Here is a 26,597-nt window from a genome sequence, read left to right on the forward strand (position 1 = left end):
TTTCGTCAACAGTCGGTTGCTTTTACCTCCCTATTCAAACGAGCCCAATGTCTTAAGAAGTTAAACATGTTATTACTCTAACGTCGTGAAAGAGATAAACTGACAGATTTTAATTGGTCAAAAACGACTTGATTTGGAATAAGTGATTTTGATGGCCTGCACATGCGCAGTTTGGTGTGAGACGACCGTTAGACCCGATGATGTGTTTCTGCACATGAGATTAGCTATCCAACTTTGCCTAATGGTGCTTTCAAGACAACTGGGGGAAAAAACGAGTTGAGTTGGATGACTGTTCAAAATGATTTTTCCCAGTCTGAGCTAATTTTTCCCCTCAAGTTCCCAATTGTCCAAAAGTTGGAAGTTGAAGATTTCAGAGTTCCCAGTTGTTTTGAATGTGGCAACGGCTAGCTAAACTCATGCACAGAAACAGTCATCTCGCACCGAATAGCGAATGGATGGGCCGTCAAATCAAAGGCACTCCGATATACAGTATAAAGTTGTTTTTAACAACAACTAAAAAAGTGTCAGTTTGTCACTTTCACTAGGTTGGAGTAATAACATGTTCAACTACTTAAGACATTTGACGCATTTGACATTGCACCTGACTTTAAAGGCGAGTTGAGACTCACTGATATTCAAATGACCTTGCTTCCTAAATAACTACTCAATATTATTTGTAGATCAGTCAGTCACATTCCAATTGGCTCAAATCTAGGTTATGCATTTTCAGATTATAATATTTTTACTTCTCTCAATGGGCTTGCTCGTCATTACAGCCGACATTGCAGGGGACTGACGATCTACATATAACTTTGGATCATAAATAAATATTCATTATTATTTGTAGATCGATCCTTCAGTCATTTGCCCACAATGCATCATGTATTTGATGCTCTCAAACACGGCTATTGACTTCCCAAACCTCAGCCTGGTCTGCTTGGTCTGTTTCACAAGCGTTCCCGGAAGTTTTCGCCTCTGGGTTTAGAAACTCTGTGGTAGTCGCGTGGTAAATAAAATAAAATAAAAAACACTGCTCGATCAAAACCATCTAACCTATAGAGCCCCACAGTGAACGTGTCATAAAACCTAGCGGTCAAACAGGGAAATTGTTCCAATCGTTTTTTCCATAGGGAATGTTAGAAACACTTTAAAAAAAGGGCTGTGTTTTGTGTAGGCTCTACTCTGATTCGAAAATACTAATTAGCATCAAAGTAGGCATCATGCAAGACTACAAATCCCTGCCAGCTCCTGCATTTTATCTCTTGCTGACACCTTTGCTAACAGGTATTGTGTCAATTGAAAGCATGCACAATACAGTTCATAGAATTGTCAATTCAAAGACATTCAGTCAATTTATTCATTACTAAATTTAGCTAACATTAGTAAATCCAGAGATTACCTTTGCCTAGTGTACACAAAACACAGCTTTGATTTAATGTTTCTAAAATCCCCTATGGAAAAAAATGAATGGTGGAAAAACGATTGGAACCATTTCCTTGTTTGACTGCTAGAGCCTGTTCCACACACCCACAACTTTTCACAAGCTCACTATTTTCTGTTCGACTCACCCACACTCTGGCTGCTGCTACCAGCCTTCTCTTCTTTATAAACTCAATGCTTCAATGTTTACACAAATGATACAGTATATAAACCCTGTATTGCTGATGCTATGTATTGGCCATTGAGAGGCTTTGAACCCACATGTCGGCCATATTGGCACTCCCCATAGGAATGAATGGAATTCTACAGTATTTCAATTAAATGTTTCAATGACAAAATTACATGTATTTAAGTTTTTTTTTTGTAGTGGGGCCAGTAACATTACTAATGTCAAAAAATGTTAAGAAAATGTTTTGATGTATTTTATTTTTATGTTTAGCTCACATAATATGTCAAAGTATTGTAATGACCCTGGGTTTATAAGCGCGGAAATGGTATAAAACAAATGTAGACATTAATAAATGCATTTCTATAGCTTCCAAAATATTATTTACACCGGTGAGGGGAGTGCCAAGATGGAGGCACTACAGCTTCAACATAGCGCCCCCTATTTGTCATCTAGTGTGTATATAAATGATTTTACAGCAAGGGGCCAGGGTTTCGACTGATCCTATAGTTTTGCTTTGGTACTGCCGTTTAACTGACGCCCGGCCCAGAAAGAGAATTTCCATAGAGAAGTCAGATTTGGATAATTCCTAATAACACACTTTAGTCATCACCTTTGTGTTCAAAACATAAACACCATATAATTGCTGCGAAGCAGATGATTTTTATTTATTTAATGACTCACAGTTAGGAGGATATTAACATTTTATATTCAACCAATGTTTGACATGTTTTTGGATGACGTCATCGCTGCTCCCTGAGTACAAATGTGAAGTTGGCATGTATACACCGGCTGCAACCTGGATATAGACAGTCCATGAATGGTGTATGCGAGCGTGAGTAGATCACCTTAAACAACGGTCAGACATCTTGGACGCATTATTCAGTTATTTTTATACTGTACTTCAGTAGTTTACAGTGCTTCCTCTGAGACTTTTATTCCAAAGGCTGGTAGCCGCTTTGATTGATTTGTTATTTTCTATTGTGAAGAGTTGGGTTCCTACGGGATCTATTGATGGGTCGTTCGCGAACGAACGGCTCTTTTTTAAATGATATTTTTGGTTAAAGTCGGGAACCGAATTTCGTCGGTCAAATAGCCGTTCATTTGGCTCCCTGATTTGCATACCGCTAGTACTGCTTTCTGAGTTCAGAACAACGTTTTTCTGCAGATAAGTTACACAGTAAATATCTAAAGAAAGAATAAATGGTGGGGAGAGCACCTCAATCTCGTCCACGCTGATTCTTTTTTTGTGTGTGCGTTTCTGTATTATTATTTTATATTCATTTGGCTAGATTTATAGATTTGCAATTTTGTTCATGGTTCTAGGTCGATTTTGAACTAAGACCCTGCTCTTTAATGTGAACTAACCAAATGAGCCGGCTCACAGAAAATACTCGAAAGGCTCATCCCTAACGAACTCGAGCGGGAAATGCATCTTATTTTAGCTGCATTCACCATACAGTGTTAGAAGGCATCGAAACGGCTGCAGGGTGTCATGTAAAAAGTTACAACATGCCGTCACGATCAGAACGCCTCGGAACTAATTTCACGCTGGGAAGATTTTTAGCACGGACCTTTTTAACATGACACAGGCGACGGTCGATTGACTGATCTACAAATCACCTTGCATCAAATAACAGCTCATTATTTGTTGATCAGTCAGACAAATTACCCATGATACATTGCAGTTTTGATCCTCGCACACGGCTGTTGCATTCATACAGCGCCCAGCTACGGTGCGCAGATCACAGGTAGGTAAAGCCTGCGTAGTTTGCTTCATCGAAACGATATTGTTTATTATTATTTATTTTTAAATTAATGGTGGCATCTTGTTAACCTCTGGGAATCAATAAACAACCGATGTTATTTGTTTAACTCAACAAACGGCCTGGACATCGCAAGGTTAGCTGGCTTGCTAACTAACGTGTTAAATTGAGATTGCTAACGTTAGCTAGCTAATGAACGTGTGCTAGTAGCCTACTACGGAGTCTTTAGCTTGTTGGCGTATAAAACCAGCTCGATAAAACACATTCGTATCATATGTATTGTGCCTTTCCAAGAGAGCTAGATGGTAACAAACTGTGACAAACGCCATGGAGTCAGTCAACAACAGCAGCCAGTTCAGTCAACAACAGCAGCCAGATCAGTCAACAACAGCAGCCAGATCAGTCAACAACAGCAGCCAGATCAGTCAACAACAGCAGCCAGATCAGTCAACAACAGCAGCCAGATCAGTCAACAACAGCAGCCAGATCAGTCAACAACAGCAGCCAGATCAGTCAACAACAGCAGCCAGATCAGTCAACAGCAGCAGTCAACAGCAGCAGCCAGATAGCCAGATCACAGCCAAGTAAACATTGCATATCAAGTCACGGCGGATATGTCGATTTAGCAGGCATACTATGTGCTGGTACTATAATTGTTCAAACTCCAACACAAGTTAACCTCGCAACCATGGCTCAGTACTTAGCAGTAGCTACAGACAATATCCTAAATGAAAGTGAAAGTAGGTCAACAATGGGCGCGACTGTAACTATCTTTAGTGTTTAATGAAGATGGCATTTTCCGGTCGTTGAGTGCCTCAACGCTTGCTCTAAATCTAAACGCATCGCTCGCGTTACGGTTTTGGAAACAAGGAACATGTCGTTGGTATTAGCGAGAACTAATAAAAACAAGGTTCAGTTATTGCAGCTTTTTACGGGGTTGGGGTTCCCACACGGCCATATTTTCATGTTACAGCGCTTGTTCACGGAAAACGGACAGTAATTAACATCTGCATCTCTGAACACGTGTGTAAGCGGAAGATGGATGCCACAAATGCGTTGTCACTGAAGTACCGTCTGCTGCAAATGTTAAAACCATGTACAGTAAATGTATTTTGCGTTTGTGAAATTATTTGTTGATACAATATGAAAGTAGAGGGCTTCGTGAACCTTAAAGCAATTGAGAATTGCTTTAGATGGCGTTTTTGGTTGCCAAAGGAGCCTAACGTTACTCCTTAATTGGGCTAGGGTCGACAATTTGATCAAAAACATTTGCCCAGTTCAAAAAGGGCCTATGGTGTCATGTAACTTGGCAAATTGTTTTCCCTACCAATCTAGCAGACTTTCAATAGGCTATGGACTAGTTAAATACAATAAAGTAGACACTGTGGGTCCTCCCTGGTATTCAAATCAATTTCCTTGTCCTCAAACCCTGCCCATTTTGGGTGGGGTGTCACTCTGTCCCGGTCAATCATGTTAAAAAATGTGAGCTAAACAGCCAAGCTGGTGTTGTGTTCTGTGTCCCTTTCCCCCACATTTAATTTTCCTCTGCCAATAAGAAAAGTAACAAATGGCAAAATCACTAACCTATGCATAGGCTGTGTGTGAGTTTCAAGTTTGGGGAAGCACATTTTCACCATAACAATGCACCTTTATAATAAAGCAGTCCATGCATCATTGCGTTTGCAGACCTATGTAAGATAGGCTACTATTCATATTGTGATGAGTAGATTGGATAGTCATGATTTAGACTAACGCAATCACTGTTTTGCAAAAAATACCGTTCAATGCATTGGTTTCAACTGCGGACTGGATTAAACTGTTAACTTAAACGAGTCCGACTAGAAGGATATCCTGCTTTCACTGGAACAGGCCCAGATCCATACCTTTTGTGTGAAGAAAATACGCAGGAAAAGGGGCCACAGATGGGACAGCCTTCTGAGAATCCGTAGAGTAAGCTCGCACTGCCATCAGTTCTTCTTGCTAACGTGCAATCATTGGAAAATAAAGTTGATGCCCTATGATTAAGATTATCCTACCAACGGGGCATAAAAAATTGTAACGTCCTAACGTCTTATGTTTTACCGAGATGTGGCTGAACGACGATACGAACAATATAGAGCTAGCAGTATTTTCCATGCACCGGCAGAACAGAGACTCTACCTCTGGTAAGATGAGGGGTGGGGGTGTGTGTCTATTTGTCATAACAGCCGGTGCGCGTTATCTAATATTAAAGAACTCTTGACATACTGAGGTAGAGTACCGTATGATAAGCTGTAGACCACACTATCTACCAAGTGCTCTCATCTATATTATTCGTAGTCGTCTATTTACCACCACAGAACGAAGCTGGCACTAAGACCACTCTCAACCAACTCTATAAGGCCATAAGCAAAGAAGAAAATGCTCACCCAGAAGCGGCGTGTCTAGTGGCCGGGGACTTTTACCTGTTTGGGATAGGGGGCAGCATTTTCACGTTTGGATGAAAAGCGTGCCCAGAGTAAAATGCCTGCTATTCAGGCACCGTTGCAAATATATGCATATTATTAGTAGATGTGGGTAGAAAACACTGAAGTTTCAAAGACTGAATGATGTCTGAGTAAAACAGAACTCATATGGCAAGCGAAAACCTGAGAAAAATCAAACCAGGAACTCATTTCTATCAAAAATAGTGTCTATGGGGTCAAATTGCACTTCATACGGCTTCCACTAGATGTCAACAGTCTTTAGAACTTTGTTTGATGCTTCTACTGTGAAGAAGGGGGGGAATGGGAGCTGAATGAGTCAGAGGTCTGCCAGAGTGGCATGAGCTGGTCACGCGCGTTCACGAGAGAGTTAGCTTGTGTTCCATTGCATTTCTGAAGACAAGGGAAATCTGGTTGGAATATTATTGAAGATTTATGATAAAAACATCCTAAAGATTGATTCTATACATCGTTTGACATGTTTCTACGAACTGTAATATGACAGCTAGATCTACTGTCTCTATTATATAATGACAGACCAGCTAGATCTACTGTCTCTATTATAATATGACAGACCAGCTAGATCTACTGTCTCTATTATATGACAGACCAGCTAGATCTACTGTCTCTGTTATTTTATGACAGACCAGCTAGATCTACTGTCTCTGTTATATTATGACAGACCAGCTAGATCTACTCTCTCAATTATTAGTAAAACTGATTTAAGTTTGCCCGCATTAAGGGATTGGCACCTTGCTTCATTGATATTTGACAGTGTAAGGACTATGCGCTGCATTAAAAATAATTACTGTGGATCAGGGTTGGTTGTATGTTGTTTCCCATCATCACGTGAAAGATGCGTGATAAACGCATGTCTTAACCTCTCTGGGATATGTGGGACGCTAGCACCTGGCCAAAAGCCAGGGAAAATGCAGAGCGCCAAATTCAAATAAATTACTATAAATATCAAACATTCATGAAATCACACATGCAAGACACCAAATTAAAGCTGCACTTGTTGTGAATCTAGCCAACTTGTCAGATTTCAAAAAGGCTTTTCGGCGAAAGCAAACAATGCTATTATCTGAGCATAGCACCATAGTAAACAAAGAGAGAGAAGCATATTTCAACCCTGCAGGCGCGACACAAAACGCAGAAATAAAAATATAATTCATGCCTACCTTTGACGAGCTTCTTTTGTTGGCACTCCAATATGTCCCATAAACATCACAATTGGTCCTTTTGTTTGATTAATTCCGTCTATATATCCAAAATGTAAATTTTATTTGGCGCGTTTGATCCAGAAAAACACTGGTTCCAACTTGCGCAACGTGACAACTTTTGAGATATTTTGTAAACTGTAAACCTTGCCAAAACATTTCAAACTACTTTTGTAATACAACTTTAGGTATTTTTTTACGTAAATAATCGATAAAATTGAAGACAGGAGGATCTGTGTTCAGGAAGAAAACAAACTGTAGCTAGCTTTCTGGTCACGCGCCTCTATCTAACAGTACACTTCAAGTTACCCTCGTTCTGGATGGCCGTACTTCTTCATTACACAAAGGAAAAATCTTAACCAATTTCTAAAGACTGTTGACATCCAGTGGAAGCAGTAGGAACTGCAAGAAGATCCCTTAGAAATTTGGATTCCCATTGAAAAGAGTGACTTCAAAAACATCTGAATGGTTTGTCCTCTGGGTTTCACCTGCTACATACGTTCTGTTATACTCACAGACATGATTCAAACAGTTTTAGAAACTTCAGAGTGTTTTCTATCCAAATCTACTAATAATATGCATATCTTCTGGGGATGAGTAGCAGGCAGTTGAATTTGGGCATGCTTTTCACCCAAAATTCTGAATGCTGCTCCCTATCCTAGAGAAGTTAACAAATGTATTAGATCTGCCATGTCGAATCCTTTCTACGTGTAGCAAGCTAGTGACTTCAGCTAACCAGGTATTAAAAACCAGTACAGTCTCCTTATTCCAAAGGCTCAAAATTGTTATTTTTCCAATAAACATGCCATGTTGTAATGTTTTCTGTTCTCAGTTGGTTAAAGTCGTTAGGTGCTGTGACCTTCCTAAAACAGCAGTATCCGGGGCTGGTATGAGGTTACAGCTGTATACTAATGAGAAACACGTATATAAATATCCTGCCAGAATGTGTGCAGTTTGGGGCATGACCAGAAGAGGTGACCCAGGGTACCCTCTGCAGATTTTCAGTAGAACGTGTGTAATTTGGTACAGGAATAGTGGAGTGTCATGACGTTGCCCTCTTTGGGTACAGCGAGCACCATCCCCCTCTCTCTGCACCACCCCTCTCTCTTTCCCCCTACACCAGACTCTGTTAGGCAGGTCATACATTCCTGGAGGAGATTCTTCCTCATGGCCAGACAGTCTAGAGAGAGAGTTTTCATAGGGCGAACAAAGTAACTTCTTCCACCTCACAGAACTTGTTGAACTGAACACTGATGTTTTGGAGAATGTATAAACGGTCGGTGAATTAGCCAGTCCGTTTGGTACAATTTTGTGAAACTCAGAGACAGTACAGCCACATTACCATAACCCTGTTTATATATGAGTCTCAGTTGTGAGGATCGCATCTAATTGTTGTATAAAAATGAATGAGTAAAAATTTATGGAAATATTTGTGAAATTATGTAATGTGATTTTAAACTGTTTAATGAAGGAAACTCCAATTCCCTTTGGAGTTTAACTAAATCATAGGTCCGCCCCATGAGCACAGACATTGATCTGGCATCATAGGACAGCCCCTTTCTGCTCTTCTGATTATAACCCCACTTTGGGAATTTATCTGGAGACCATGCTTCTCTCAATTACGAGAGGGCTAAGGTTTCAGACGATTGCCTAACCATTTTTTATTTTATTTTACCTTTATTTAACTAGGCAAGTCAGTTAAGAACAAATTCTTATTTTCAATGACGGCCTAGGAACAGTGGGTTAACTGCCTGTTCAGGGGCAGAACGACAGATTTGTACCTTGTCAGCACGGGGATTTGAACTTGCAACCTTTCGGTTACTAGTCCAACACTCTAACCACTTGGCTACCCTGCCGCCCATACCACGTGGTTAAACTCTGAGACTATCGAACCGACAGAATAAGAACAAATCCTTGATACTAATTACTAGTCTGCAGCTAGGAATTCAGTATCATTGAACGCGAAGACCAACAACCGCCGAAACACCTATTCTATAACAACATTGCTGAATGTTACTCTGAACAATCCATTCTAACCATGGCAGAGAGCTAGAGGGCGGACAAACTCTCCAACAGAGTTCACGACGACACACTGAGCATAAATATATATATTGATTGCAATTATTCCTGAATGATTGAGCGTTTATGTACAAAGGATTAGCATTCAATTGTTATAATTATCACATGGTAGTGTCTTGTATCTCAGTCGACCCCCACTCCCCTTTTGTCCACCAAGCCGCGATACCGGTTTATCCCACCAGGGAACCTCCGCTATCATTTCCTTGTAACCAGATCTACTGTTTGTTTATGCATTTCTGTGATTGATTGATTATTTAGTTAGTAAATAAATTATTTAAGACAATTGATGTATCGATAACTCATAGTGAAGACTGGGTTCGTGCAGATAACCAACAATTTACGACGTTTGGAATGAGACTAACGTGAGGTAAAGAATAATTAATTAATTAGAAGATAAATTGATTGATATTAAAATATCTGAAAGTTATATTAGAAAAATTATAACTTTAATCTGAATATTTTCCTTGGTGCCCCGACTTCCTACTTAATTACAATTACATAATTAAGTTAGTTTAATCACGTAATAATAATTACAGAGAATTTTTGATAAAATAAGTCTTCAGTTTAATGATTCCAAAGACACGACAGGAGTCTGAGTCACTTTGTATTGAATAAGTTGGTGTCGGGAGCACAAGTGAATATCTCGAAGGCAATCAGCCCAACAGTCATCAGTAATCTCCATACCATGGTCTTCCTCCCAGGTCTCCTTCTGGATACAGAGTCATATGCTGTAAAGAGATCAAACTCTTGGAGCCAGGGGTGAGGTACATAAAAATATACAATTCGCGTGCAGGTGTAATTGCCTCAGTGGCACATAGTTTCGGAAGATGTCAAAGAAAGTTAGATGCGGGGAGATCGTACATTTCCCTCAACTGTGCAAATGTGGCAAAAATATTATTGACGTAAAGGTCTGCCTATAGTAGTAATGCCCTTTCTCTCGCTCCCTCCCCCTTTTCTCGCTCGCTCTCACTCCCCCTTTCTCTCGCTCTCACTCCCCCCTTCTCTCGCTCTCTGCCTTGCAGGTGTCCCAGTCTGCTCTGTGGTCAGGATGGGGGTGAAGGAGCGTCCTCAGTGCTACTTTGATGTGGAGATCAACAGAGAACCAGGTAAGACGCGTCAACAACCACCCGGTGATGGCTCACTGCCAGACTAAGAAAATGCTGAGACAGGACTTTGCTGCTCTGACATTCTCATTCACGTTTTACATATAGCCTGGGCTAGGCTTGTTGCACTATTGAAAGCTGAGACCAGATTTCTTTTACCTAGTCGGCTCTGGGATTTCAACCAACAGTCTTTCGGTGACAGGCCCAACACTCTTATTTGAAATGCAACAGGATATGAAATCATAAAGCCAGAGCTTTAAATATCAACAGTAACTGTTTTATTGTGCTCCAGATTGGATGCGTGTCCTATTTGCCGTTTTACTGTACAACCTACTGCATACAGTAACACTATAAATACAGGGCGAGCTGGGTGGGTGTTTCCATACTCTGGAGAGCATGCTAGGCAGGTGTTGACATGATGTCCAGCGTGTTGTCATGATGTCCAGCGTGTTGTCATGATGTCCAGGGTGTTGACATGGTGTCCAGGGTGTTGACAGGGTGTCCAGGGTGTTGACATGGTGTCCAGGGTGTTGACATGGTGTCCAGGGTGTTGACATGGTGTCCAGGGTGTTGACATGGTGTCCAGGGTGTTGACATGGTGTCCAGGGTGTTGACAGGGTGTCCAGGGTGTTGACATGGTGTCCAGGGTGTTGACATGGTGTCCAGGGTGTTGACATGGTGTCCAGGGTGTTGACATGGTGTCCAGGGTGTTGACATGGTGTCCAGGGTGTTGACATGGTGTCCAGGGTGTTGACATGGTGTCCAGGGTGTTGACATGGTGTCCAGGGTGTTGACATGGTGTCCAGGGTGTTGACATGGTGTCCAGGGTGTTGACATGGTGTCCAGGGTGTTGACATGGTGTCCAGGGTGTTGACATGGTGTCCAGGGTGTTGACATGGTGTCCAGGGTGTTGACAAGATGTCCAGGGTGTCGACATGCGTTCTTGGGTGTCGACATGGTGTCCAGGGTGTCGACAAGATGTCCAGGGTGTCGACATGATGTCCAGGGTGTCGACATGATGTCCAGGGTGTCGACATGATGTCCAGGGTGTCGACATGATGTCCAGGGTGTCGACATGATGTCCAGGGTGTCGACATGGTGTCCAGGGTGTCGACATGGTGTCCAGGGTGTCGACATGGTGTCCAGGGTGTCGACATGGTGTCCAGGGTGTCGAAATGGTGTCCAGGGTGTCGACATGGTGTCCAGGGTGTCGACATGGTGTCGACATGGTGTCCAGGGTGTCGACATGGTGTCCAGGGTGTCGACATGGTGTCCAGGGTGTCCAGGGTGTCGACATGGTGTCCAGGGTGTCGACGTGGTGTCGACATGGTGTCCAGGGTGTCGACATGGTGTCCAGGGTGTCGACATGGTGTCCAGGGTGTCGACATGGTGTCCAGGTTGTCGACATGGTGTCCAGGGTGTCGACATGGTGTCCAGGGTGTCGACTTGCGGTCCAGGGTGTCGACTTGCGGTCCAAGGTGTCGACATGCGGTCCAGGGTGTCGACATGCGGTCCAAGGTGTCGACTTGTGGTCCAAGGTGTCGACTTGCGGTCCAAGGTGTTGACTTGCGGTCCAAGGTGTTGACTTGCGGTCCAAGGTGTTGACTTGCGGTCCAAGGTGTTGACTTGCGGTCCAAGGTGTTGAGAATGGCAGTGGCAACTAGGTCCGGGACCATACCAGTATCGCCATACTCGTTAGTATCATAGCAAAGAAACAAAACAGGAAGCAAATTTAACTATTTTATAAAGCAGCCCCAATGGTAGAAACTAGCAGGTTGTCACCCAGAGTCAAATGTATTCATTTTCCAAGCTATAGCATATACAATATTTTACATACAGCAGGTTTTAAAGGACTAAATAGTGGTTTTATGTATTCAGTTTTGCCATGGAAAAAAATGTGCGATACTGGTATCGTCCCAGCCCTAGTGATAACTGCGATGTTGAGATGATTGGTCAGGTGCCATACTGCCATTAGAAAAATGTATTGGCCAGAGAGACCTGTCAGCCCAGGATATGTTTCAGATTGATTCCTCAGTCAGGCCTAACAAATTGTTCTGTCTTTTTCAGTTGGACGTATAGTCTATCAACTGTTCTCCGATGTCTGTCCCAAGACTAGCAAAAACTTCCTCAGTTTGTGCACTGGTGAGTATGGACCAGACACAGCAGGTCTGGATGTTTCATCCTGTCTATGTATCCCCCACAGAGCAGAGTTCCAACTCAGTATTACATGAAGCCGATCTTAACCTCCACGTATGAGATGTATTAAATGTACCTAGTCTATAATGAACATCCAGTTAGACATTACCTCCAATACCATGAAGACGTCTCTCCCTGGAGGAAGAGCTGCTGCAGGATGTGGTGAAACATCACTGTACTGAGACAGTAACAGCTACAGTACCTCTCCCTGGAGGAAGAGCTGCTGCAGGATGTGGTGAAACATCACTGTACTGAGACAGTAACAGCTACAGTACCTCTCCCTGGAGGAAGAGCTGCTGCAGGATGTGGTGAAACATCACTGTACTGAGACAGTAACAGCTACAGTACCTCTCCCTGGAGGAAGAGCTGCTGCAGGATGTGGTGAAACATCACTGTACTGAGACAGTAACAGCTACAGTACCTCTCCCTGGAGGAAGAGCTGCTGCAGGATGTGGTGAAACATCACTGTACTGAGACAGTAACAGCTACAGTACCTCTCCCTGGAGGAAGAGCTGCTGCAGGATGTGGTGAAACATCACTGTACTGAGACAGTAACAGCTACAGTACCTCTCCCTGGAGGAAGAGCTGCTGCAGGATGTGGTGAAACATCACTGTACTGAGACAGTAACAGCTACAGTACCTCTCCCTGGAGGAAGAGCTGCTGCAGGATGTGGTGAAACATCACTGTACTGAGACAGTAACAGCTACAGTACCTCTCCCTGGAGGAAGAGCTGCTGCAGGATGTGGTGAAACATCACTGTACTGAGACAGTAACAGCTACAGTACCTCTCCCTGGAGGAAGAGCTGCTGCAGGATGTGGTGAAACATCACTGTACTGAGACAGTAACAGCTACAGTACCTCTCCCTGGAGGAAGAGCTGCTGCAGGATGTGGTGAAACATCACTGTACTGAGACAGTAACAGCTACAGTACCTCTCCCTGGAGGAAGAGCTGCTGCAGGATGTGGTGAAACATCACTGTACTGAGACAGTAACAGCTACAGTACCTCTCCCTGGAGGAAGAGCTGCTGCAGGATGTGGTGAAACATCACTGTACTGAGACAGTAACAGCTACAGTACCTCTCCCTGGAGGAAGAGCTGCTGCAGGATGTGGTGAAACATCACTGTACTGAGACAGTAACAGCTACAGTACCTCTCCCTGGAGGAAGAGCTGCTGCAGGATGTGGTGAAACATCACTGTACTGAGACAGTAACAGCTACAGTACCTCTCCCTGGAGGAAGAGCTGCTGCAGGATGTGGTGAAACATCACTGTACTGAGACAGTAACAACTACAGTACCTCTCCCTGGAGGAAGAGCTGCTGCAGGATGTGGTGAAACATCACTGTACTGAGACAGTAACAGCTACAGTACCTCTCCCTGGAGGAAGAGCTGCTGCAGGATGTGGTGAAAGTGCCACACAGTCTGACCCTATCTGAGATCGCGTTTCGGGATGAAGGCATACCAGTCTGAGTTACATGTATAATGTATGTACTAGGCATGTGTATTTTTCACTTATGTACCAGGCATGGCGTGTACAATAGTGGTGTGAACGTTTATACAAAACAAAAGCACCATTTTAGCCAGGACTCCTCTTTCCCATCTATACATTTACTCCTGTTTTAAAAGGGTGTTATTCCCTTTATAATGGGACTTGAGACACTTCACCTCCTTGTTAACTTGTAGATATTTGGCCCAGGTTTTCTTTTTCCCTGTTTGATTTTGGGAGCTTAATCTTCGTTGGCAGGTTTTAGTTAACATGAAACAAAGTATGCCCCTGGACTAATGAAGATGCTGTTTGCTTTCATCAAAACAATGTTTTTGTTCCATATTTCAGTGTGGAGCCTGCCTAAGTTTAGGGTGGGGGGTTGGAGCCTGCCTAGGCAGGTTTAGGGAGGGAGAGGGGTTGGAGCCTGTCTAGGTTTAGGGAGGTTTGAGCCTGCCTAGGTTTAGGGAGATTGGAGCCTCAACTAGACATTTATTATTCCAAATCTGCAGCTCGTGGTTGGATATTTCCCTACTTTTTATGGTATATATTTTATTCAAGTTTGACAAAATTTACATCAATGTAGGTACAAAGATTTGACCATACCCCAACCGCCCTCCCACACCTCCACACAAGCCAACACATCCACCCAACCCCCCCAAGTCCGTTACCTACCTCCGCCCTACCTCAGTCCACCCACCTCGATTCCCTCCCACTCACCCCATATACCCACCCCACACCCTCCCTAAATGCCTTCCTAGAAAACAAAAATTATACATCTATATCACAACAAATAAACAAGATGGAGACAGAGTATTTAGGGGCCTGGTTGGGAAAAGTAGAAAAATACAATTTACATATGTATTGGAAGGACTTAATACATTTCCTTGTCCAGTGAGAGAAAGAATGATCTACTAAGGAAGCAGGAAATAAGTGATACTTATCAGTAGGTCCCATAGTAGAAGCAGAGGAGATTTTAAAACGCCGTCGAAACTGGTACCAGATCTTAAGTGTGGTGAGCACTACACGATTGCTAGTATTGCGGGAGGGGGATGCTGGGGGAGAAGAGCAGAGTAAAGCAGGAATACAAGAGTGTGCCTTTACGTGGCACCATGGGGTATCTGGAGCATGTAACCAGAATTTCAGCAATTGCCACTTGGCTGCCCAGTAATAGTATAAAAATTTGGGTAGTGCCAGCCCTCCACTAAACAAAAGATCTATTGACTCTGGGTATCTTTCCTCTCCAGATAAATGTGGTAACAGCCTGATTGACTTAAAATAACACTTTGGTAAAAACAATAGGATAGATTGAAATAGATAAAGGAATTTGGGTAAACTGTTTTTACAGCATTTTTTTATTAGTTTTCATTTGCGCAAGAAGGGGAGCGAAATTTGCAGAAAAGGAGCGCATGTAATGAATGAGGTACGTTCACTCCAAGGTATTTGAAACCAGAGCGGCTGAAAGGACAAGTCTGTCTGCTGGATCTCTAGCGCTGCTGTATTGATTTGGAAGCACTCACTATTCTGGAGATTCATCTAGTAAACGGAGAAGGAGCCAAGTTCTCCAGAATAGAAAGGATGGAAGGTGAACAGGTTACAGGGTTATTTACATTGAGTAACAAATCATTTGCATACAATGATAACCTATGTTCAACTCCTTCCATTGTTACATCTTGGAAAGAGGAGGATGCCCGTAAAGCTACTGAACGGGGCTCAATGGCGGCGGTAAATAATAAAGGGGACAGTCTCTGCGTGTCCCACGTACCAGTGCAGAATAATCACAACGGTATAGACATTGGCCTGGAGAGGTGTATGCAAGAAACAGATTCATCAGCTAAATTTGTCCGTAAATCCATTTTTAAGAAGAGCAAATTTCCTTAAGGAGATTACCACCTCAGGGGAGTTGGAGAATTGTTTAGAATAAATCATTTTAAACAGCGTCCGAATATTAAAAAATGAATAGCTGTCCTTTTTATGAAGCCGGTTTGTTCTTGTGATATGAGTCTGGTTAGACTACTTTCAGACGCCTTCGCCAGCACCTTGACATCCACATTAAGGAGGCTTAGGGCCTAAATGAAGAACACGGTCTTTCCCCTTCATAAGGAGAAGCGCTATTGAAGCCTGTGTTAGGGTAGGTGGGAATGAGCCATGTTCAAGTGACTTGTTATACATAGATAAAAGCATATACTTTCTTAAAGAACTCAGTTGGAAACCCATCAGGCCCTGGAGGCTTGCTGCTCTGCATTGACTTGATAAACAGAATCATTTCTTCAAGACTGAGAGGAGAATCAAGGTAATTTGCAGTTTCAGCCTCAACTGTGGGAGTCTCCAGGTCCCCCAAAAATATAGTCTTATTCAAATCAAATTTTATTTTTTCACATGCACCGAATACAACCGTGAAATGCTTACTTACAAGTCCTAACCAACAATGCAGTTTAAAAAATAAGAAAAAGTAACAATTAAAGAGCAGCAGTAAAATAACAATAGCGAGGCCATATACAGGGGGTACAGGTACAATGTGCAGGAAACCGGTTAGTCGTGTTTATTGAGGTAATATGTATATGTAGGTAGAGTTATTAAAGTGACTATACATAGATAATAACAGAGTAGTAGTACCAGCAGCAGCAGTGTAAAAGAGGGGGGGGGGGGCAATGCAAATAGTCCGGGTAGCCATTTGATTAGATGTTCAGTAGTCTTATGGCTTGGGGGTAGAAGCTGTTTAGAAGCCTCTTGAACCTAGACGTGGCGCTCCGGTACCGCTTGGCATGCAGTAGCAGAATGAACAGTCTATGACAAGGGTGGCTGGAGTCTTTGACAATTTTTAGGGCCTTCCTCTGACACTGCCTGGTATAGAGGTCCTGGATGGCAGGAAGTTTGGCCCCAGTGATGTACTGGGCCGTATGCACTAACCTCTGTAGTGTCTTGCGGTCGGAGGCCGAGCAGCCAGTCAGGATGCTCTCAATGGTGCAGCTGTAGAACCTTTTGAGGATCTGAGGACCCATGCCAAATCTTTTCAATCTCCTGAGGGGGAATAGGTTTTGTAGTGCCCTCTTCACGACTGTCTTGGTGTACTTGGACCATGTTTGCTTGTTGATCATGTGGACACCAAGGAACTTGAAGCTCTCAACCTGCTCCACAACATCCCCGTTGATGAGAATGGGGGCGTGCTTGGTCCTCCTGTTCCTGTAGTCCACAATTATCTCCTTTGTCTTGATCACGTTGAGGGAGAGGTTGCTGTCCTGGCACCACACGCCAGTTCTCTGACCGCCTCCCTGTAAGCGGTCTCGTCATTGTCGGGCCTACCACTGTTGTCATTGGCAAACTTAATGATGGTTTGGAATCTTGCCTGGCCGTGCAGTCATGGGTGAACAGGGAGTACAGGAGGGGACTGAGCACGCACCCCTGAGGGGCCCCCATGTTGAGGATCAGTGTGGCGGATGTGTTGTTACCTACCCTTACCACCTGGGGTTGGCCCAGGGTCCTTAGGTTAGTGATGAGCTTTGAGGGCATGCAAAGCTAAAGTGAAAGAATAGCAATCTCACATAGGTGTTCCTTTTGTCCAGGTGTGAAAGGGCAGTGTGGAGTGCAGTAGAGATTGCATTGTCTGTGGATCTGTTGGGGTGGTATGCAAATTTGAGTGAGTCTTGTGTTTCTGGGATAATGTTGTTGTTGTGAGCCATGACCTGCCTTAATGGCTACCGATGTGAGTGCTATGGGATGGTAGTCATTTAGGCAGGTTACCATGGTGTTCTTGGGCCCAGGGACTATGGTGGTCTGCTTGAAACATGGTATTACAGACTAAGACAGGGAGAGGTTGAAAATGTCAGTGAAAACACTTGCCAGTTGGTCAGCGCATGCTCTGAGTACATGTCCTGGCAATCCGTCTCGCCCTGAGGCCTTGGGGATGTTGACCTGTTTAAAGGTCTTGCTCACATCGGCTGCGTGGTCACACAGTCGTCCGGAACAGCTGATGTTCTCATGCATGATTCAGTGTTACTTGCCTCGAAGCGAGCATTAAAGTAATTTAGCTCATCTTTTGGGCTCGTGTTACTGGGCAGCTCTCGGCTGTGCTTCCCTTTTGTAGTCTGTAATGGTTTGCAAGCCCTGCCACATTCGATGAGCGTCGGAGCCATTGTAGTACGATTAGATCTTAGTCCTGTAATGATGCTTTGCTTGTTGGATGGTTCGTCGGAGGGCATTGCGGGATTTCTTATGAGCTTCTGGGCTAGAGTCCCGCTCCTTGAATGGACTTTTAGCTCAGTGCAGATATTGCCTGGAATTCATGACTTCTGGGGTGTTTGTACAGTCACTGTAGGGACGACGTCATTGATGCACTTATTGATGAAGCCAGTGACTGATGTGGTGTACTCCTCAATGCCACCGGAGGAATCCCGGAACATATTCCAGTCTGTGCTAGCAAAACAGTCCTGTAGCTTAGCATCTGCTTCATCTGACCACATTTTTATTGATCTTGTCACTGTTGCTTCCTGCTGTAAACCTGGACCCGTACAAATCAGCTGGGCTTGACAATCTGGACCCTCTATTTCTGAAACTATCTGCCGCCATTGTCGCAACCCCTATTACCAGCCTGTTCAACCTCTTTCATATCGTCTGAGATCCCCAAGGATTGGAAAGCTGCCGCAGTCATCCCCCTCTTCAAAGGGGGAGACACCCCTGGACCCAAACTGTTACAGACCTATATCCATCCTGCCCTGCCTATCTAAGGTCTTCGAAAGCCAAGTTAACAAATAGATCACTGACCATCTCGAATCCCACCGTACCTTCTCTGCAGTGCAATCTGGTTTCCGAGCCGGTCACTGGTACACCTCAGCCACGCTCAAGGTACTAAACGATATCATAACCGCCATCGATAAAAGACAGTACTGTGCAGCCGTCTTCATCGACCTTGCCAAGGCTTTCGACTCTGTCAATCACCATATTCTTATCGGCAGACTCAGTAGCCTCGGTTTTTCTAATGACTGCCTTGCCTGGTTCACCAACTACTTTGCAGACAGAGTTCAGTGTGTCAAATCGGAGGGCATGTTGTCCGGTCCTCTGGCAGTCTCTATGGGGGTGCCACAGGGTTCAATTCTCGGGCCGACTCTTTTCTCTGTATATATCAATGATGTTGCTCTTGCTGCGGGCGATTCCCTGATCCACCTCTACGCAGACGACACCATTCTGTATACTTCCGGCCCTTCCTTGGACACTGTGCTATCTAACCTCCAAACGAGCTTCAACGCCATACAACACTTCTTCCGTGGCCTCCAACTGCTCTTAAACGCTAGTAAAACCAAATGCATGCTTTTCAACCGTTCGCTGCCTGCACCCGCACGCCCGACTAGCATCACCACCCTGGATGGTTCCGACCTAGAATATGTGGACATCTATAAGTACCTAGGTGTCTGGCTAGACTGCAAACTCTCCTTCCAGACTCAAACATCTCCAATTTAAAATCAAATCTAGAGTCGGCTTTCTATTCTGCAACAAAGCCTCCTTCACTCACGCCGCCAAACTTACCCTCGTAAAACTGACTATCCTACCGATCCTCGACTTCGGCGATGTCATCTACAAAATAGCTTCCAATACTCTACTCAGCAAACTGGATGCAGTTTATCACAGTGCCATCCATTTTGTTACTAAAGCACCTTATAACACTGTTACGCACGCCTCTATGATGAGGGAACGCAACACCCTGCTACAACTAAACACTCCGTGAAGCGAAAAAGTTATGGACTGTAGGTGCGAGTAAGGATGACAACAGGCAGAATGTGGTACCGTTTACAAGGACTTTATTCCTTTACACGGTAATATGGGGAAAAGGGGCTGGACGAAAGCAAAGAAAGTAAATCTCAAAGCCCCCCCTCTCCTATCTTACCTGCCTACCCACTACTTACCTAATTTAGCACCACCTGGTGCCCTAACCAAAATACAAGGGGTGGTCCGCCCAGGTCTTACCTAGTGTGCATAGACAGCGAATATGCTACGGGTATATGTATGCCCGCGGGCCTCTTGCCTAAACACTCCCAAGGTGCCTTCCCCTTCCCCCCTGGGAACAAATGAAACGGAATATAAAACAATTTCACAAACAAACTAAGAAACAAAGGATGTCAAATAAGCTCTATCTGAGCAACAAACTCACAGAACATACCACTTTCCAGCAATGTACTCCCAGCAAAATCTCTAACAAATCTCTAACAAATCTCTCTAGCAAAATCTCTCTCCAAAAAGCTCTTCCTCCTGAACAGAAAACTGGCTTTTATATATCTTCAGAAGGAATGGGTAATTGTAGACAGCTGCGTCTTGACGAGGGGGCGGGGTCAGCTCTCCAATTAGCCTGGAGTCGACCAATCAGCTGCTTGAGGGATTTCAGGAAGCCATTTCCTGAAATAAACACATGTAAATACACAAACTACAACACATAATCTGGGGAACGTAACAAACACCCACCACTGCGACCTGTATGCTCTAGTCGGCTGGCCCTCGCTACATATTCGTCGCCAGACCCACTGGCTCCAGGTCATCTACAAGTCCATGCTAGGTAAAGCGCCGCCTTATCTCAGTTCACTGGTCACGATGGCAACACCCACCCGTAGCACGCGCTCTAGCAGGTGTATCTCACTGATCATCCCTAAGCCCACACCTCATTTGGCCGCCTTTCGTTCCAGTTCTCTGCTGCCTGTGACTGAAACGAATTGCAAAAATCGCTGAAGTTGGAGACTTTTATCTCCCTCACCAACTTCAAACATCTGCCCTCTGAGCAGCTAACCGATTGCTGCAGCTGTACATAGTTTAATCGCTAAAATAGCCCACCCAATTTACCTACCTCATCCCCATACTGTTTATATTTATTTACTTTTCTGCTCTTTTGCACACCAGTATCTCTACCTGTACATGTCCATCTGATCATTTATCACTCCAGTGTTAATCTGCAAAATTGTAATCATTCGCCTACCTCCTCATGCCTTTTGCACACAATGTATATAGACTCCCCTTTTTTTTCTCTCTACTGTGTTATTGACATGTTAATTGTTTACTCCATGTGTAACTCTGTGTTGTCTGTTCACACTGCTATGCTTTATATTGGCCAGGTCGCAGTTGTAAATGAGAACTTGTTCTCAACTAGCCACCTGGTTAAATAAAGGTGAAATAAAAAATAAAATAAATAAATAAGGCTGTAATGTAACAATGTGTAAAAAGTCAAGGGTTCTGAATCCTAATGCACTGTGTGTTAAATGTAAAATAATATATATTTGTAATGTTTTTTTTTTTTACACATACACCGGAAATGTGTTGTTTTACAGGGTCAGCCATAAAAGTACGGCTCCCCTGGAGCAAATTAGAGTTAAGTGCCTTGCTCAAGGGCACAGACATATTTGTGACTTTTCTGTTAATGGTTCAATGCTCTAACCACTAGGCTACCTCCCGCCCTCAGTATGCGATACATTCTGGACTGTTGGAGTGGTTGTAAGTGTACTATAGGCTGGTTTCTGACTGCCTTCAGATGGTGTTAATGAGCAAGTTAAACCACATGAGAGAGTTTCATAAACCTGATGACTGTTCAGATAGTAACAGGTTGCCTGGTGGCTGGAGACAGGATTTTGAAGCACAGTGGGTCTCTGTCTCTCTGGCAAGCGGTGGGAGGTGTTAGGATGGGAAATTAGACCCCTTTTCCTCTGCTCATTTATAAAGGGAGGGTTGTGCTTTTGGACAGTTTCCCGACGCTCACACATTTCTCTCCAGTTCAAGTGGTGTTTACAGGGGTTTCGGTTTCCTTTAAATCCCAATAAGAGACACCGGGACAGGCTTCCAGAGAGCCAAAGCATGCTGACGGGGACATGTGTGGGAGGAGGTGATAGGGGAGGAAGGGGGCGAGGGTGATGTAGCCGGTCTCGGTTGTCTCCATGTCGGTCTGTCTTTGCCTGTGTATTTGTGTTGTATTTGTTATGGATCCCCATTAGTTCCAAGGCAGCCAAGGCAGCAGCTACTCTTCCTGGGGTTTATAATGGATCCCCATTAGTTCCTGCCAAGGCAGCAGCTACTCTTCCTGGGGTTTATTATGGATCCCCATTAGTTCCTGCCAAGGCAGCAGCTACTCTTCCTGGGGTCCAGCAAAATTAAGGCAGTTTATACCATTTTTAAAACAATACAATACATTCACAGATCTCACAACACTCTGTGTGCCCTCAGGCCCCTACTCCACCACTACCACACATCTACAGTACTAAATTACTAAATCCCATGTGTATGTATGTGTCTGCCAATGTTTGTGTTGCTTCACAGTCCCCGCTGTTCCATAAGGTGGTTTTTTTTTATCTGTTTTTTAAAATCTAATTTTACTGCTGCATCAGTTACCTGATGTGGAATAGAGTTCCATGGAGTAATGGCTCTATGTAGTACTGAGCCCCTCACATATTCTGTTCTGGACATGGACTGTGAAGATACCTCTTGTGGAATGTCTTGTGGGGAATACATGGGTATCTGAGCTGTGTGCCAGTAGTTTAGACGGACAGCTCAGTGCATTCAACATGTCAATACTTCTCACAAATACAAGTAGTGATGAAGTCCATCTCTCCTCCACTTTGAACCAGGAGAGATTGACATGCATATTATTAAAATTAGCTCTCTGTACATCCAAGGGCCAGCCGTGCTGCCCTGTTTTGAGCCAATTTAAATTTTCCTACGTCCTTTTTTTGTCACCTGACCACACGACTGAACAGTAGTCCAGGTGCAACAAAACTAGGTCCTGTAGGACCTGCCTTGTTGATGGTGTTGTTAAGAAGGCAGAGTAGCGCTTTATTATAGACAGACTTCTCCACATCTTCGCTACTACTGCATCAATATGTTTTCACCATGAGTTTGCAATCTAGTGTTACTCCAAGCAGTTTAGTCATCTCAACTTGCTCAATTTCCACATTATTTATTACAAGATTTAGTTGAGGTTTAGGGTTTAGTGAGTGTTTTGTTCCAAATACAATGCTTTTAGTTTTAGAAATATTTATGACTAAGTTATTCCTTGCCACCCATTCTGAAACTAATTGCAGCTCTTTGTTGAGTGTTGCAGTCATGTCAGTCGCTGTAGTAGCTGACGTGGATATTGTTGAGTCATCTGCATACATAGACACAGTCAGTGGCATGTCGTTAGTAAAAATTGAGAAAGCAAGGGGCCTAAACACCTACCCTGGGGAATTCCTGATACTAAGTGGATTATATTAGTGAGGCTGCCGTTAAAGAACCCTCTGTGTTCTGTTAGAAAAGTACCTCTTTATCCACATTATAGCAGGGGGTGAAAAGCCATAACACCCTCTGTGTTCTGTTAGACAGGTACCTCTTTATCCACATTATAGCAGGGGGTGAAAAGCCATAACACCCTCTGTGTTCTGTTAGACAGGTACCTCTTTATCCACATTATAGCAGGGGGTGAAAAGCCATAACACAGAAGTTTTTCCAGCAGCAGACAAAAACTGCACGGAAGTCTAGCAAGACCGCACCCACAATCATTTTATCATCAATTTCTCTCAGCCAATCATCAGTCATTTGTGTAAGCGGAATGACTAGCTTCCCTCCAGGCCTGAGGGCACACGCTCCATAGTCGGCTTAAATTGAAGATGTGGCAATATCGTCTGCTATTATCCTCAGTAATTTTCCATCCAGGTTGTCAGACCCCGGTGGCTTGTCATTGTTGATAGACAATACAATTTTCACCTCTTCCACACTGACTTTACGGAATTCAAAAGTACAATTCGTGTCTGTCATAATTTGGTCCGATATACTTGGATGTACAGTGTCAGTGTTTGTTGCTGGCATGTCATCCCTATGTTTGCTTATCTTGCCATCTGATTCAATGAATGATGGAGCCGAGTTGGCTTTTTTCCCCAAAATGTCATTTAAGGTGCCACAAAGCTTTTTATTATCATTCTTTACATAATTTATCTTTGTTTCAGAGTGTAGTTTCCTTTTAATTAGTTTAGTCACGTGATTTCATAATTTGCAGTACGTTTGCTAATCAGTTGAGCTGCCAGACTTAATTGCCATACCTTTTGCCTCATCCTTCGCAACCATACAATTTTTCAATTCCTCATCAATCCAAGGGGATTTAACAGTTTTTACAGTCATTTTCTTAATGGGTGCATGCTTATTAGTAACTGGAATAAGGAATTTCATAAATGTGTCAAGTGCAGCGTCTGGTTGCTCCTCATTACACACCACAGACCAGCAAATATTCTTTACATCATCAGCATAGGAATCACTACAAAACTTATTGTATGACCTCTTATACACTATATTAGGCCCAGCCTGACCTCTTATACACTATATTAGGCCCAGCCTGACCTCTTATACACTATATTAGGCCCAGCCTGACCTCTTATACACTATATTAGGCCCAGCCTGACCTCTTATACACTATATTAGGCCCAGCCTGACCTCTTATACACTATATTAGGCCCAGCCTGACCTCTTATACACTATATGAGGCCCAGCCTGACCTCTTATACACTATATTAGGCCCAGCCTGACCTCTTATACACTATATTAGGCCCAGCCTGACCTCTTATACACTATATTAGGCCCAGCCTGACCTCTTATACACTATATTAGGCCCAGCCTGACCTCTTATACACTATATGAGGCCCAGCCTGTCCTCTTATACACTATATTAGGCCCAGCCTGACCTCTTATACACTATATCAGGCCCAGCCTGACCTCTTATACACTATATTAGGCCCAGCCTGACCTCTTATACACTATATTAGGCCCAGCCTGTCCTCTTATACACTATATGAGGCCCAGCCTGTCCTCTTATACACTATATTAGGCCCAGCCTGACCTCTTATACACTATATTAGGCCCAGCCTGACCTCTTATACACTATATCAGGCCCAGCCTGACCTCTTATACACTATATTAGGCCCAGCCTGTCCTCTTATACACTATATTAGGCCCAGCCTGACCTCTTATACACTATATTAGGCCCAGCCTGACCTCTTATACACTATATTAGGCCCAGCCTGTCCTCTTATACACTATATTAGGCCCAGCCTGACCTCTTATACACTATATTAGGCCCAGCCTGACCTCTTATACACTATATTAGGCCCAGCCTGACCTCTTATACACTATATTAGGCCCAGCCTGACCTCTTATACACTATATCAGGCCCAGCCTGACCTCTTATACACTATATTAGGCCCAGCCTGACCTCTTATACACTATATTAGGCCCAGCCTGACCTCTTATACACTATATTAGGCCCAGCCTGACCTCTTATACACTATATGAGGCCCAGCCTGACCTCTTATACACTATATGAGGCCCAGCCTGACCTCTTATACACTATATTAGGCCCAGCCTGACCTCTTATACACTATATTAGGCCCAGCCTGACCTCTTATACACTATATTAGGCCCAGCCTGACCTCTTATACACTATATTAGGCCCAGCCTGACCTCTTATACACTATATTAGGCCCAGCCTGACCTCTTATACACTATATGAGGCCCAGCCTGACCTCTTATACACTATATGAGGCCCAGCCTGACCTCTTATACACTATATGAGGCCCAGCCTGACCTCTTATACACTATATGAGGCCCAGCCTGACCTCTTATACACTATATTAGGCCCAGCCTGACCTCTTATACACTATATTAGGCCCAGCCTGACCTCTTATACACTATATTAGGCCCAGCCTGACCTCTTATACACTATATTAGGCCCAGCCTGACCTCTTATACACTATATCAGGCCCAGCCTGTCCTCTTATACACTATATTAGGCCCAGCCTGACCTCTTATACACTATATCAGGCCCAGCCTGACCTCTTATACACTATATCAGGCCCAGCCTGTCCTCTTATACACTATATTAGGCCCAGCCTGACCTCTTATACACTATATGAGGCCCCGCCTGACCTCTTATACACTATATTAGGCCCAGCCTGACCTCTTATACACTATATTAGGCCCAGCCTGACCTCTTATACACTATATTAGGCCCAGCCTGACCTCTTATACACTATATTAGGCCCAGCCTGACCTCTTATACACTATATTAGGCCCAGCCTGACCTCTTATACACTATATTAGGCCCAGCCTGACCTCTTATACACTATATTAGGCCCAGCCTGACCTCTTATACACTATATTAGGCCCAGCCTGACCTCTTATACACTATATTAGGCCCAGCCTGACCTCTTATACACTATATTAGGCCCAGCCTGACCTCTTATACACTATATTAGGCCCAGCCTGACCTCTTATACACTATATTAGGCCCAGCCTGACCTCTTATACACTATATTAGGCCCAGCCTGACCTCTTATACACTATATTAGGCCCAGCCTGACCTCTTATACACTATATCAGGCCCAGCCTTTGGAACTTTGGTTTTCCTAGATATGGCTATTTATATTGTGATCACTACATCCTATGTATTTGGTTATTGCTTTGTAGCAAATATCTGCAACATTTGTAAATATGTGACCAATACATGTTGGTTTAATTCCTGTGCTGTTTGTAAACTACCCTGGTAGGTTGACTGACAACATGATCCCGGTTGGAGTCACTGGTTACAGCTCAAAGTGTTTTCCTGAGTGGGCAGCTTGACGATTACCAGTCAATATTTAAATCACCCAGAAAATATACTTCTCTGTTGATATCACATACATTATCAAGCATTTCTC

General features: G+C 43.7%; 1 protein-coding gene across 3 annotated transcripts in view; it reads left to right on the top strand.

Moving 5' to 3' along the window:
* The first annotated feature begins 3,236 nt into the window (after window positions 1-3,236).
* The window catches only part of nktr (natural killer cell triggering receptor), a 129,911-nt gene continuing 106,550 nt past the window's right edge, over window positions 3,237-26,597 (top strand). For 2 of the 3 annotated variants that reach the window (XM_031796913.1, XM_031796915.1), the window contains exons 1-3: window positions 3,237-3,357; window positions 10,156-10,239; window positions 12,304-12,378. In XM_031796913.1, coding sequence (XP_031652773.1) covers window positions 10,182-10,239; window positions 12,304-12,378 — 133 coding nt within the window. In that variant the 5' untranslated portion in view covers window positions 3,237-3,357; window positions 10,156-10,181. Of the gene's footprint in view, window positions 3,358-9,834; window positions 9,898-10,155; window positions 10,240-12,303; window positions 12,379-26,597 lie in introns of all 3 variants that reach the window. The other variant, XM_031796914.1, reaches the window with a different exon arrangement.

This window comes from Oncorhynchus kisutch, linkage group LG18 (assembly GCF_002021735.2).
Source record: "Oncorhynchus kisutch isolate 150728-3 linkage group LG18, Okis_V2, whole genome shotgun sequence".
NCBI lineage: Eukaryota > Metazoa > Chordata > Actinopteri > Salmoniformes > Salmonidae > Oncorhynchus > Oncorhynchus kisutch.